This window comes from Triturus cristatus, chromosome 7 (genome assembly GCF_964204655.1).
Source record: "Triturus cristatus chromosome 7, aTriCri1.1, whole genome shotgun sequence".
Classification (NCBI taxonomy): domain Eukaryota; kingdom Metazoa; phylum Chordata; class Amphibia; order Caudata; family Salamandridae; genus Triturus; species Triturus cristatus.
Genome location: NC_140590.1, coordinates 82,618,369 through 82,633,478, shown reverse-complemented (window position 1 = coordinate 82,633,478; position 15,110 = coordinate 82,618,369). Strand labels below are relative to the sequence as shown.

Below are 15,110 nucleotides of genomic sequence, written 5' to 3'. Positions count from 1 at the left end.
GAGTAGGTCTGTACATGGGTACATCACTCTCCAAGTCACGCTGTAAGTGGGTGCATGAGTATTTGAGTGGGTCTCTGAGTGGGTGCATGTGTGCCCAGGTGGGTCTGTGAGTGTGTATAAGAGTCTCTAAGTGGGTATGAGACTATGTGCATGAGTTTATGAGTGGGTCTCTAAGCAGGCGCACGAGTCTCTAAGTGGATCGGTACATGGGTGTGTCACTCTCCGAGAGAGTCTGTAAGTGGGTGCATGAGAACCTGAATGGAGATGTGAGTGGATGCATGAGTATCTCAGGGCTATGTGACTGGATGTGTGAGTGGGTATGTGAATGGGTGTATGAGTGTCTGAGTGACCAGCGAGTGTGTCCAAATATATATATTTTTTATTTTCATCAATATTCGAAGTGTTGCCACGATATTCATGATGTCCCCGTGACAGTACATGGGTACATTGGGGGCTGCGCTGGTGGCCGTGGTGTCTTCACAAATATTGCATGCAATTACGATTAAAAAAATCCATTTTGGACACATAACTTACGCCACTAACACCCCCATTCCTTAAACATAGGGTCATAGTACCTCCACCCCAACCCCTCATGTTGGCTTTAACAGAAATTTTCAGTCCCGGCAACCATTCCCGATCCATAAAATGGCAGCCACAACTTTCTGTTCGGGCTGCTTCCAGCCAATCAGAGCATTCCAGCTAGTGTGCGCATTCGTGAATGGCTACAAAATTGTTGCGAAATATCTGTGACCATCGCAGAATCACCATAAAAAATATCTGTGGTCAGAGATACCACCATAATTCTCAGCTTTAATCTCTCAAAAACTAGTGAACGGATTTGCATCAAATAACAAAAAGCACAATCTGCGTAACAACATCTACCTTTTTGCCAAATTTGGTGTAATTCCATCCAACAGTTCGAGCTTTAGGTTCAACAACGCGTTCCTATGGAAAATAAAATTACAAATGCATCCTTATTTTGTGCCCTTTTTTCTCGGTCCCCACAGCACGGATCACCCCCAAACTTTCCATGACACACAGAACCTACTTGTTTTTTTAAATGTCATGAAGATTGGTCAAATGATGCCAAAGTTATAGGCAAGTCAAAAAATACTTTTCCTATGGAAACTAGGTTCTAACCATAACTGCCAGAGGTAATTAATATACATTATTTTATATTAGGAGTTTGATATTTTTTCGTAATTAATATACGTATGAAAATATGTCATGTATTTGAAGGGAACTACTTTTTCTATTGTTGCACAGACTGGAGTGGTAATAGTACTTGTTTTCCCTCTGGAGACCAACGCTTTCCCTACTGTTGGACAGACTGGAGTGGGAATAGTAAATGTAACCCCTCCAGACTCCAACGCTTTCCCTACTGTTGCACAGATGGGAGTGGAAATAATACATTTAACCCCTCTGGAGTCCAACACTTTTACTCCTGTTGCACAGACTGAAGTGGGACTAGTAAATTTAACCCCGTCGGAGTCCAACGCTTTTACTACTGTTGTACAGACTGGAGTGGGAATAGTAAATATTACCCCTCTTGAGTGCAATGCTTTCCCCACTGTTGCACAGACTGGAGTGGAAATAATATGTCTATTTTTTGCCGACTTTATTATCTTTTTAATATTGTTTAAATATATGTAATATTATCATTTGTTTAATGTTATATCATCTGTGTGCATATAAATCACAACACAAAAACAAGAAAATGACATCAATAAAGGCACTAAATGGAAGATCGAACAACACCTGACCTGTAAAAGTAAATATATAATCTAAATGGTGGTGTTGCCCCTGCAAACTGCGTTACATTGGAAGTACTATCTTTGAAGTAAAGAAAAGAATCCTCAAACACTTTCCAGCTATCAAACATAACGATCGCTCTAATGCAATAGCCAAGCACATGGAAAAACAACACCAGGGCAAATGGGAATGCTTGAAATACTGGGCAATTGAACAAATCCCACAAAAAGAAAGAGGAACTATATGTACACTTGTAAACACCCCATCAAAAAAAGATCAAAAATGATCTAAATGTGCACCAACGATCATCTATACAGTTGGTCACCAGAGAGCTGTGAAAAGAAAATCGAGAAATAAATATCATCAGAGAATGAACTGCATCTGTTTGAATGACATATGAGTAAAATTGAAGACACATACTTCACGGATATCATAGCAAAATCAGCTCACCGGAGAGCATAAACGAACTGATGCCTTACTTGTCTGACATTAAGCAAGACTTGCTACATAAACACATAAACTAACACTAATGAGTTTCTTTTAAATAACTTCACACAGACCATTGGACACTAATGACTTATTTTTAATAATTCACTAAGCACTTTAGAACACGTAAACTACACTAACCAGCATGCACTGCATAATGAAACAGGAAGTAACTGAGTGTCGATTAAAATAAATAACGCCCCGTTTCTGTGCAAAACCATCCCGAGAACAAGGGCAAAGTGACTGGACCGAAACGCGTTGGGGCATGACAGCTATCAAATAAATCCGCCATCAATCCTGCAATCGAGAGAGAGCGTCTTTCTTCTTCGTCGAACAGCGATAATTTGTTTATATATAACTATATATACATATATATACATTCACTGAAAAAACCATAGGTTTCAGGGGTGTTATAGTTAGCTGGACATTTCCCTCGTACAAAACCCTAGAAATTCCCCCTGTTATAGATAGTTCAGCTAACTATAACTCACGCCCCCGCAATGCACTGCTGATGATGTCACATATTACATCACTCATGACATGGTCAGTGACATCACTGATGACATCACTGATGACATCTCAAATGACATCACTGATGGCATCACACGCACACCTTCGCAGTTTCGAAAGAAATACTAGGACACTCAGGATACTTTGAAAAGGATTTACTGGGCTGTGTCATGCCTCACCAACGCGTTTCGCTAGATAGCTTTTTCACGGTATGGCGGCAGTCTCTTTTTCCCATATTTACATACTGCCTCAAGTGTCTAAATACAGTATTATTGGAAACGTGGTCCTAACTATAACTACCTACTGGCGACCGCCAGTAGGTAATATATATATATTTGTTTGTTATATATTTTTATACCTGATATATATTGATATAAAATATATATATATATATATATATACATGTATATTACCTACTGGCGGTCGCCAGTAGGTAGTTATAGTTAGGACCCTGTTTCCATTGGAAAACCGCAACATTCTATTTTGAATAACTTTGGCGCCGGTCGACGAATCCTCGCGAAAGTTTCAAAATAGGTGGGGCGCTACGCTCCGCTCCTACCCTGAAAGTCTCGGGGGGATTCGTCAAGCGGGGGCTGAGATAAAAGGGGGGTCCCAAAACGCGTTTTTCCCATGCATTTTTCCATAGGACCTTTAGACACAGCTACAGCCCGAACGGCTGAACAGAGTTCCTTGAAATTTGGCAGAGAGGTAGTCTACAGGTCAAGGAAGTGCCTTTTGTAGGTTTGGTGTAAATCTGTTCAGTAGATTCTGAGAAAATAGCCTTTAAATCAATATATATATCTGAGCCAGCTTACGGTGCGCTTACCGTACGCGTACGGTGACGTGCGCGAGCGCGATTCTGATTGGCTGTTAGATCTTAGTAAACATTCGAATCGCTCGAAACCAGGAAGCGGCGGCCGCCATTTTCTCTCTCGGACTCTGAGGGGGGGATGAAAAACAAAGAGAATAAACATGTAAAGGGACTGTTTAGACAGCTCCCAACCACCTAGGCTTGCTAAATGTGTCCCCAAAGAACCCCCAAGGCCAAAAATTCATTTGAATTTTTTGACAAAAATTCGCCGATTAAGCTTACCGTACGCGTACGGTAAAAAAAATTATTAAAAAAAAAAATATCCACAATCTCCCCACCCCGTGTGCAAATGTTGCCCGTAGGGCACCATTTGTGCACGGCATATAACATTTAATTTAAACTGTATATAAATATTTATCTTTCACAACGAAGCGCATAATATGTCCACCACGTGCGCACGGTGCGCGAAGCGCATCGAGCGTACATGGCCCATCCACGGCACTAACTGCGTAAAGTGGGCGCGCGGTGCGCGAAGCGCACCGCGTGCTCACTGTGCGCGCACGGTGCGCGAAGCGCACCGTGAGCGCACGGAAAGAACTGCGTTAAGTGGGCGCGCACGCCACGAATGGCGTAAAGTAACTTAGCATTTAAAAAAACGTACAAATTCACTGAAAAAACCATAGGTTTCACACACGTTATAGTTAGGAATTAGCATTTAAAAAACCTTGCAAATTCACTGAAAAAACCATAGGTTTCACACATGTTATAGTTAGCTGGACATTTCACTCGTAAAAAAACAATGAAATTCCCCCGTTATAGTTAGTGCAGGCAACTATAACTCACGTGACCGCAATCCTCTGCTGATGACATATGTGTCTTTATGAAAAAAAAATATTTGTAATATATGTATAGCTAAAATTTAATGGAAGAAGACATGGGCAAATAAGTGTCTAAATACAGTATTAGCAGCAGCAGAGGATTGCGGTCACGTGAGTTATAGTTGCCTGCACTAACTATAACGGGGAAATTTCATTGGTTTTTTACGAGTGAAATGTCCAGCTAACTATAACATGTGTGAAACCTATGGTTTTTTCAGTGAATATATAAATATATATATATATATATATATATATATATATATATATATATATATATATATATATATATATATATATATATGCTTTTTATAGTAGAAAAAACACAAACATGTTAATATAATGTAAATTATATATTTCTGATAATAGCGGTATGTTATATACATGTATATAGAAATACACACACACATATGTATTTATGTGTGTATGTTTATATAAGCATATACTTATTTATAATATTAAATGTTACTTATGTTTACTTAATATACATTAGATTAATGTTATTTGTTAAAATATTTACCATTTTACTATTTGAAACTGTGCTTCTATTGAAAAACGATATTTTTGTTTTTATTATTTAAGATATTAGTGTAAATAATATACTTTGGGGATATTTTTGTACTTACCTGTATAAGTATAGGGAAATGATATTGATGTCAATGATATTTTTGACACAATATTTGTGTTTGCCGATATTTTTGTACTTGATATTATGTCAGTGAACTAGGACACTACATCCACCAAGCCACATTCTTCCAAATCCCTTTACAATTATCCAGGTAGTACCTTTTCCAGTTTCATACTGAACATAGGAAGTCCTTATCTGGGTCTTTACTTCATAGGTTTCTTGGGGACTCAAGCAGTTCTTTTCCAACAGTGGGTGAGGGACAATCACTCTAGTCTGTTTTCATGGCACAGCCCATACCCATAGTGAGAAATTTACAATGAGCATGGTACAGATTGGAAGATGGGGTAAAGATGGAGGGGCTATAAACAGAAGAATTATGTTAGTGACAGATCATCGGACCAGATTTGGAGGAGTTGAAAGGATCCTCAGGGCTTTAGATTGGAGAACCAGCGTTGATGCATTTGCAATAAACAGAAGAGGTGGAGATGACAGGGACATATTTCTATAGTGTGATGTGACTGGAGCGGGAGGGAAGAGATGTAAGGATCATGATACAATAGTATGTGCCTTAAATATCAGAGGGAGCCTAGAAAAATGATTTCATGTGTGTTCACACAGAAGAATGAGGTTTAGATAGAAAGATCTACCGAGTTTCAGCGAATGGAATACTTGGTAGCCTAAGATGAGGTGAAGATGGGTGCAGGTTGAAGAATGAAATCCAGACGCAATGATGCTAACAGAAGACTCTCTATGGTTGAGATACAAATTTCATAAGGGATGCAGATGGGAGGACCTTGTGATGTTCAGATATATGGACCACAAGGGATTCAGATGGAAGGATCATTGATGGTTCATGTACATTGATCGCTAAGGGGTGCAGATGGAAGAATCTTATGTGACTGAGATAGACGTACTACAATGATGTTGGCGTAGGCATATGTGTGGTTGAGGCATAAGTACCACAAGAGATGCAGAGGAAAGGGTTATGTTATATTAATGGATAGTCGGTATAGTGTAACCTGGAGGGGCATCTCGACACTGAACCAACAAACACGTACAAGTAGAGGAGCAGCCATTAGAACAGCCGGGTCTTAAGATGCTTTTTAAAGCCTGAGAACTGAGCACACACTCTAATGACTAAGGGAAGCTTGTTCCGGTGGTATGGGCAAGATAAGAGAAGGCTCGTCCACCATACTTAGACGTACAAATACACCGGGGACAAAGAAGAAGTTGACTCCTTGATCTCAGGTTTCTTCTAGGAAGATAGGGAACCAGTTTGTCCTGTAGGTCTTTGGGTCCATTGCCTGACAAAGCTTTATGCGTCAGGCAGGGGAGGTTGAATATTTCTCTTTTCGTTATGGGAAGACAATGAAAGGCTTTGAACAGAGGGACTGAAGATGTGGCAGGTGGCTGTCTGTTAACCAAACAAGCTTTAGTATTTTGTGCCATTTCCATTTTAGATAGAAGAGATTCATTGGATGCTACAACAAGTGCATTTCTACAGTCAAGGTGACTAATTATCAGAGCTTGTCTAAGGGTTTTCCGAGAGGTCAGTGGAAGTCACTGAAAGAGCCTCCTGAGAAGGCACATTGTCCCGAAGCATATGCCGCAGGTGGATGTCACTTGGTCCTTCATAGATAACTTATTATCTAACAGAATACCCACGTTTCTTGCCATTTTCTGGCAGCAGGACCAAGACCGGCAGGCCACCATTCAGCTGTTCAGTGTAGCTGTGCCATACAGTAGAATCACTGTTTTGTCCCTGTTTAGCTGAAGATAGTTCAGGGGCATCCAAATCGAAATTTTGCTCATGCAAGTGATAAAACAATGTTTAACATTCTCAGTGTCCTGCCTAAAGGAGACAACTAATTTGGAATCTTCTGCATAAGAGAGCAGTTCAAAGCCACAGGACTTGACTAGCTGAGTGAGGGGAGCAGCATAGATGTTAAAAAGCACAGGGCTCAAAACAGAGCCCTAAGGAACTCCCTTCCCCAGAAACAAAGTCTTAGATTTAAAAGGGCCAAGAGTGATCCTTTGTGTCCTATCCTTAAGAAAATCAGTTTAGGGGGTGCTCTGGATCCCTATCTCAGAGAGGCATTGAATCAAGATTGAATGTGACATGGTATCAAGCGCCGCTGACAGGTCGAGAAGAACCAGCATAGCTGGCTTGCCATTATTCAGGGATAGGCTAATCAAGTCTACTATCTCTAGGAGGGTGGTTTCAGGGTTGTGGGAAGGTTGAAATCCTGATTAGAAGCGTCCAGCAGATGACGACTCTCTGAATAGGAGGAAAGCTGTTAGTTAACATAAGACTCAAGCACCTTGCCTGTTGAAGGAAGGTGAGAGATAGGATTATAATTTGCTGGATCCGTAGGATCAGTATTAGTTTTGTTTAGGATGGGTGTAACAAGGGTGGCTTTCAATTCCCGAGGAACTTAAGCTAAGGGTAGAGATACATTGCATAAAGATGTAACTGAGGGTGCAAGAAGGGTGGAAACATAGCTAAAATACGAGGGGAACACTGGTCAGAAACAGAGAGCCAGATTTAGTTTTTGCCAGTAGATCTAGTAGTTGAGTTTGTGCAGTAGGCTCAAACCTCTCCAATACTACAGGAGTGTTGTTACAAGAAGAGTTAGCAGGACAAATATAGATTAAAGAAGTAAAATTATTGTTGAAATTACAATAGATATTCTGTATTTTAGTTTCAAAGTGGGTAGCCAGGGTGTCACAGAGTGTCTGAGAGGCAACAATGATTGAGGTGCAGGCAGGTGGTTTAGTGTGCTCCTTTAGGACCTTGAATACTTCTTTAGTGGAGTTTCCTGCTTGGTCAATTTGTTTGATAGTATAGAGATTATGTGCTCTTCTAATTCTAGCATGATAGGCTCCCAGCACTACTTTGTAATGATGTTTGTCGAGGTCTTCTTTAGAGGACCTCCATTTATGCTCTACTCTTTTACAGTTAGATTTATCGGTTCTCAGTTCGGCAGTGTACCATGGGGCATTAGATCGGTAGTATTTGGAGATATGTTCTCTATAGGGGGCAACTGTATCCAGTGTTAAAGAAAGGGACTCTTTAAATGTAGCTCAAGCTGAATTAATATCCAGTAGGTTATCCAAATCAAGGGCCCAGAAAGAAGACTGAAAACGTTAAAAGGTGACCTGCTTCCATAGTCTAGATCTCACACAATTTAGCCGTTTGGGTTTAGTAGAAGTGGTCTCAATGGGGATTGTGTGGTTAATAAGGTGTACTGATGGAAGAAGTTTGTACGGTTGGGACAGACATACCACAAGGGATGAAGAGGGGAGGATTGTGTGTGGTTCAAGTACAAGAACCCCAAGGGGTTCATACGGAAGAATCTTGTGTGTCTGAGTTAGAAGTACCACATTGATGGTGAAAGAAGAATCTGTGTGGTTAAGACATAAAGTTCAGGTACAAGGATCACAAGGGGTGCTGATGGAATAATTAGGTGGAATTCAGAGGATATGTCACAGGTTTTTGATTCACTTGGACTGTGGACCTGAATGTAACATATAATTTTCTCTCTGCAGGTTCTCAGTACACCAATCTTGCTCTTCGTGGATGTGCAGCTCCAGGTTTCTGTAATCTTGGAAGCACCACAACTTATCAGAGGGTAACCATAGCTACTGACGTGGCCTGCACAGACAGCAGCATCCTCATTGAGCAGGACATCCTTCTGCTAGCCATGACTGGATTCCTCCTACTGAAACTCATCTAATCTTTCCTGCATCTGTATCCCTTCCCAATTACATAATGCAAATAGTGTACAAGATGTATTCACAGACCTGCAACGGAGTTACGTCCTCACAACTCCATGAGACACAGAATAACTCCTGTTTCATGCTCCCACCCAGTCTGACTCTAGATACGTTCTACTTGGATGAGAACCGACGACATTCTGGAACCCTCGCTCATCCCCAACTTCATCTTTTGCTTTATATCTCTCTGCATCTTCTGTGCGTTTTTTTGACTTTTTTACTCTAACTTCTACTTCGTCGACTTTCCCCTCCCCTTAGCTCATTTACCATTCATTGAAGATATTTTGTATTTTGTAGTGTGGACAAGGCTCAGCCTTGCTCTCCATAGCGGTATTGGTGACAATATCACTGAGTTATGGGCATACATAATTCTACTCAACAGTTTACACAGTATAGCCACAATTAAAAGAGATTATAGACAACAAGAGGAGGGGCAGTACTGCAAGGAGCTAGGTTAGTAGGTTAATATCAGGTCTAGTGACAAAGCTAGTAAAGGTCAAGTGAGGAGAGGACTAGGGCCATATACAGACCATTAGGACCCTTTGATGATGTGCTCTTTTTGAGGGTTCAACAAAATTTTATACTCAAGGGTCCATCTGGCAGATGTATGAAGCATTTTTGTACCTACGCAAAAGGTCTGATTCAGACAATCGGGCTGTTCGCGATCGAAAAGTTTTTTTTTGTATGTTTATAACACGAATTGTGATTGGGTAACATGTTACTGAATAACAATTTGTGTTTGTGACCATATACCAAATCAGTATTTGGAAGGGAAACGTTTAGGGTATCCTTTCCAAATACCAAATCAGTATGGTATGTATTAATGTTTCGGAACCCGTAATCTGGTGGCAAAACATTACTATTTTACTACTTCCTCAAAAGTGGCTGCAAGCCATTCATAAGTTTACCCCTTTCCCCTTTGTGAATGTTTCCAAAAACATTACCTACTCTTAAAAAATGTTACTTAATCTTTTTTTTTAAATGCATCCTGTTTTACTTTAAGGAAAAAATCTTTATTTAAAAGCCAAGATCCCTGTGATGGCTGTGATTTACAGAGTGTCCCAATTTGCAAGCTCCCTCATTGTTATCCATGAGGTAGGTCGAATTGCTACCTATTATGAACCAGGTGTTTGTGAACCAACTTGTTAGTACATAGGTCTGTTTGCAAAACCAGAATGTATTCTGTAAAAGTCAGTATTTGGAAGGGGCGTATTTAGGGCATACCAGCCAAACACTGATTCGGTATGGTATGTAATAAAGTTTTGAGACTGAAATCCAGTCTCAAAACAATAATATTTTACCACTTCCGCAATAGAGGTAGAAAGCCATTCGTACAAAGGAGCGGTTACCAACGACTTCCTTTTCCTTTTTGAATGTTTACAAAAATATGTTAACACTGCCTACTTTAAAATCATATTACTTAAACTTTTTTTTTTTTTAATTTGTGACCTACCTCATTAATATTAATGAGGTAGGTCCAATTCTGATCCACTATTAATTAGGCCTGGGCGTAGTTCGCAAAGTAGCACTTTGCGAAGCTACGTAAAGTGAAGTTCGCACTACGCGAGCTACGCGTAGCACTTCGCGAACTGCGTAGTACTTTGTTGGCACTGTGCCAGATGTCGTTTTCAATGATTGCACAGTGCGGACAAGCAACCGGCACTGTGCAATCATTGAAAATGGCATCTTGCACAGTGCGAGCTATAGTTTTCTGCTGCTCGAGTAGATTTTTACTCGAGCTTCAGCTTTCTCAACGCGAACTGGTAGTTTCTAATCGCGAGTGGTTGCGAGCATACGCGACCACTCGCAATGAGAAACCTGACCTCCTCGCGTTGGGAATCTCGCCGGGAGGTTTATTTTCCATGCTCGCGATCGCCAACTTGAAGTTGCTGATCGCGAACAAGGAAAAAGTTTCGCCGGGATGTCATTTTGCTTGCTCGCGGTCGCCAACTTGACGTTGAGGACCGCGAGCAAGCAAAAAATGACCGCAGCACTACGCAACACTACGCTACCCGTGTTCGCACTGTGCTACGTGCAGTTCGCGTAGTGCGAAGTAGCGCGAACTTCGCAAACTACGCGAGCTTAGCGTAGTGCTTTGCCCAGGCTTACTATTAATCAGGATTTTGTGAACCAACTTGTTAGTACATAAGCCGGCTCGCAAAAATAGAATGGCTGCAGTAAAAGTCAGTATTCAATGAGTAACTTCCAAATACCGATTTGGTATATTATGTATTACCCAAATCTGGTTGCAAGACAGTAACATTTTACAACCTCCTCAAAGGAGTTAGTAAGCCATTCCTAAATGGGAAGAATTCTCCAATGGATTAATAGTATGCTAGTACATAGGTCGGTTTTCAAAAAACTACTTTTACCAAATCCATTTGCTATACATCTGGCCCCAAGCGTTACCTTTCCTGTTCCTTTGCCCCTTTCCCTTTTACTTAATTCTCTCTTTAGCTTCTTTGTGCTTTTTTACATCGCTCTCCAATAGGTCCTAGGCTTTCGGTTTTATTCTGACTTAGGGCCTGATTAGGATGGCGGTTGGAATTACGTCTGATCGTCATCTCTTCAGAAATGGGACCCCCAGACTAGCTGTTGGCAGTCCCGCAACTGGTCACACGATGCAGTTGCCTCCAAGGCGGTCGCAATGTGTATCTTTTGTATTGCGGCGTGTGCTGCGGCCTGCAACACACGCCACAGTACAAAAGATGACCTATGTACATATCCGTGCACTATGTAACAGGCATCATGTGGTGCCTGGCACATGGTGCAGGGATATGTAGGGGGGCACCATAGGTGCCCCCAGGGCCCATGTCGGAGGGCTATGGGTTAAGGGGGTCCACTACAAGCCCCAAATGTCCCTTTCCGCCTGCCTTTACATGGCAGGTAAACCGCCATGAAACAGCTGGCTTAAACTGGCATTGTAATACCTACTGCAGTACCTGAGCTACTGCAGGCATTACATTCCGTCCTAGAGCCCGTCGGATCCGCAACTGTCCATCTCTCCAATTGCCAAGCATCCGCCCGGCATCATAATACAGCGGGCAGTAATGCAGGGTCCAATGGTGGTGTGACCACCACCCACTGGCTGATGGTGACTACCGCCATCATAATAAGGCCCTTACTTCTTTGCCTTGATCATCCCACTGTCCTTGAGTTCTTTGTCACGTATTTTCTTCTAGCTAGTTCATTAGCATTTTGTTTCATTCTTTCTCTACCTCTTTGGATTTGTGCTTCATTTGAATTGTTTGGAATTTGTATTCACTGTCCCTACATCCTCTGACCCTTTTTTCTCCTCTCTTCTTATGTCTTTCATTGTTAGGTTTTCTGTCTCTCCTGCTTTTGTATCATGAAAAGGCAGTGAGAGAGGCAAGAAGGTTAGGAGAGGCAGCGGAGTAACTAAACTTGAGGGGACACCCTGCAAATTACATGGATTGGGTCCCCCAAGACCCAGACCCAGTCAGAAGCTCTCAGGCCTGCCCCTGTACAGAGCTTGGGGGACCCCTTGCACCGCAGGTGCTGCGTGGACTGTGGGGGCTGTTGTTATGCCACTGAGGTGTGGTGTCATGTATGTCTTGAAAACAATGAAGAGTTGAAATACTGTTGTATGTTTGTTTGATATGACTTGGTGGTGTTAGTTGGAGTAAGTCGGGGACATTCACACAGGTCACTAACACTTGTGAGTCATTTACACATGTAAGTTTATGCCTACACTTTTGATGAACGTTACTACTTTTGATTATTCACAAAATCCAAGTATAAAGTAAGTCAAAAGTGTAGACTTACACATCTCCACCCTATGAACCAGGGGGTGAAGCCAAATTCATGATCGTAAGTTACCACTGCCAAAAATAAACAGTAGTAAGTTCAGACCACAAATGTCAAACCACTGACCCCGCACACTCTCCCATTTCAAATAATAGCACTAAGGATTTAAAATAAAACCTCATAGCAAATAATGTTACGTTCATTCAATTACATTTTTTTAAATCGTAAACAAATACAATGTAGTATTACAAAAAACTAAAAATGAAACATATTTATTATTTTAATTATAAAATATGTTAACCTTTTTAGAATTAAAAAATTAGTGTAACACTAAATTATATTAAAATATCACAAAAGTACTTTTGATTACTTCTATACATCATTTTTATTAATTATTAGTATATAATGTTATTGTTTAAACTAATAAAATATTACATTCAAAGGGAAGGTAATGGTGCTGCAGCATTTCTTTCTTTTTTCTAAATACAAACAATCAATGTACAATATTATTTAACAAAAACTATGTGTACAAACTTGTATTTTTGTTTTTCCTGTACCTTGTCATATGCAAATCTCCCTATGGTAAAGTATAGGGAAAAGTAAAAACATTTATCCAGCTTGAATACTATCAGTACAAATGTTTTTAAGGTAAATAACAATGTAACGTAGTATTATATATTTATATTTAAAGGAATGGACACAAGAGAAACTAATGTAGCACTCAAGTTATTTTTTGAAATACAATTGTTAATTACTTCAATATAAACTATTAATTTTGCTGGATTTTAAATAAAAAATGTTCTACCTAAGATAAACATAATCATTATACATAATTATTAAACATGATGTATGTAACTAATTAAACGTAATTTATTTTATGTCATTTAAATGTAATGTTCTATTCATATTTATATTCTTAAAAATCTATTAAACATGTCTATTTTTAAAATTATATTATTTACTTATATTTCTTAAAAGTTTAATTTTGTTTAGCATCATTTTCTATGAGGTTTTATTTTAAGTCTCCCCCTCCATTATTTTTTTGGGATGGTTTTGCAGTAGTAGTGGTTAGCCATGTGAGGTTCTGGACTTACTGCACTGGAGTAATTTTCTACTGTTTTTGGTCCCATTTTGGCTGTAGTAACTACCGAAGGTCCGTTTGTGAATAGCAATGGACTGACTCTTTTATGGGTGGGTGCATGTCCGTCCCTTAACCCCTCCCTAAACCTTCCTTAACCTCTCCTTACTTCTCACTAAACCCTCCCATGTAGTAGTAAATATTACCCTTTTTCCAACCATTCCTCTGGACCGTCCCATATTTACAAATAAATAGTAAACTTACATGTGTGGGTATCTCCTCATAGAAACAATGGGAGAGTTTGAGGTGGAGATATACAATCTAGTACTAAAGTAGCACTTTGAAATGGATTACAAAATGCAGATTGTGTTTAGGGCCCAGTCTGTTTTAGGAAACTAAATCAATGATTTTGTTCAGTGGGTACAAGGAATAATGCTGGAGGCTGATTTCAAGACTTATGCAGTTGAAGTTAGAGTGAATTTTCATCATAGTCAGCATCTGGAATAAAGTTGCTACCATGGTGGCAGTATAAAGAATACCTTGTTCATGTTGGAATCAGAATGCATGCTAAGGTTCTTAGTGGAGGTAGAATCCCAGAAGGTAAGGGAAAAACGTGATTGCTCATTGTAAAACCAGCGAAGGATGATAAAAGTAGATTATTTCAGCCTTGGTTGAGTTCAGCATAAGAGCAGAGAGCCATCCAATGTCTGATTGCTATGAGGCAGTCAAAAGTCAATATCTCATTGTGTTTGAGGCGATAGAAGAACCAAATAAGAAGGTCGTTCCACCCAAGTAGGTGCTGCAGAGAAAGATGCGGAGAAAACCGAAGACCGAACCTTGGGAAATTTCTACTAGTAGGGGTGATGGCAAGGAGAATATGGTGCAGCCATGGAAAGAAGCATTAATGAGAAAGGATAAGAACCATTCTAATTTTGTACTGGTGGAGCCGAGGTAAAACAGAATATTGTGGCTTAAGAGATACACAGTAGGCTAGGTAAACACAGGGGGTCTGATTCACAAAGTTAAAATTAGACTTTTGGGCTGTGTTTAGACCAAAAGTCTAACTTTAATACTTTTCGGTATTCACAAAGGTAAGTTACGAGTATTATATTGGGATGGAGATCTGCCCGAGTGTGGAGATTCCACTCTGGGTGCATAGTTTTCACTCCTGCCTGGTGCGGAGATTACACTCCTGGTGTGGAGTGGAATCTGCACACTAGGGGCAGAAATTCCACCTCAAGTACAGAGATTCAACCACAAGTGTGGAAACTCCACCCGAGTGTGGACGTAAAGATTCTACTTACCTCTGTGAATACTGAAACTCGTAAATTTAGACATTTGGTCTAAGTTTACCTTTGTGAATCGGGCCCTGGATGTGGAAAAGTCTCCACGTGCATGTGTCTGGGAGCATAGTGGGATAGAATT

General features: G+C 40.3%; 1 protein-coding gene across 2 annotated transcripts in view; it reads left to right on the top strand.

The window, feature by feature from the left end:
* Positions 1-10,307, top strand: part of LOC146808878 (phospholipase A2 inhibitor and Ly6/PLAUR domain-containing protein-like) — a 671,205-nt gene extending 660,898 nt beyond the window's left edge. For both annotated transcript variants that reach the window (XM_085615690.1, XM_085615689.1), the window contains exon 5: positions 8,612-10,307. In XM_085615690.1, coding sequence (XP_085471816.1) covers positions 8,612-8,799 — 188 coding nt within the window. In that variant the 3' untranslated portion in view covers positions 8,800-10,307. The remainder of the gene's footprint in view (positions 1-8,611) is intronic.
* The last annotated feature ends 4,803 nt before the right edge of the window (positions 10,308-15,110 follow it).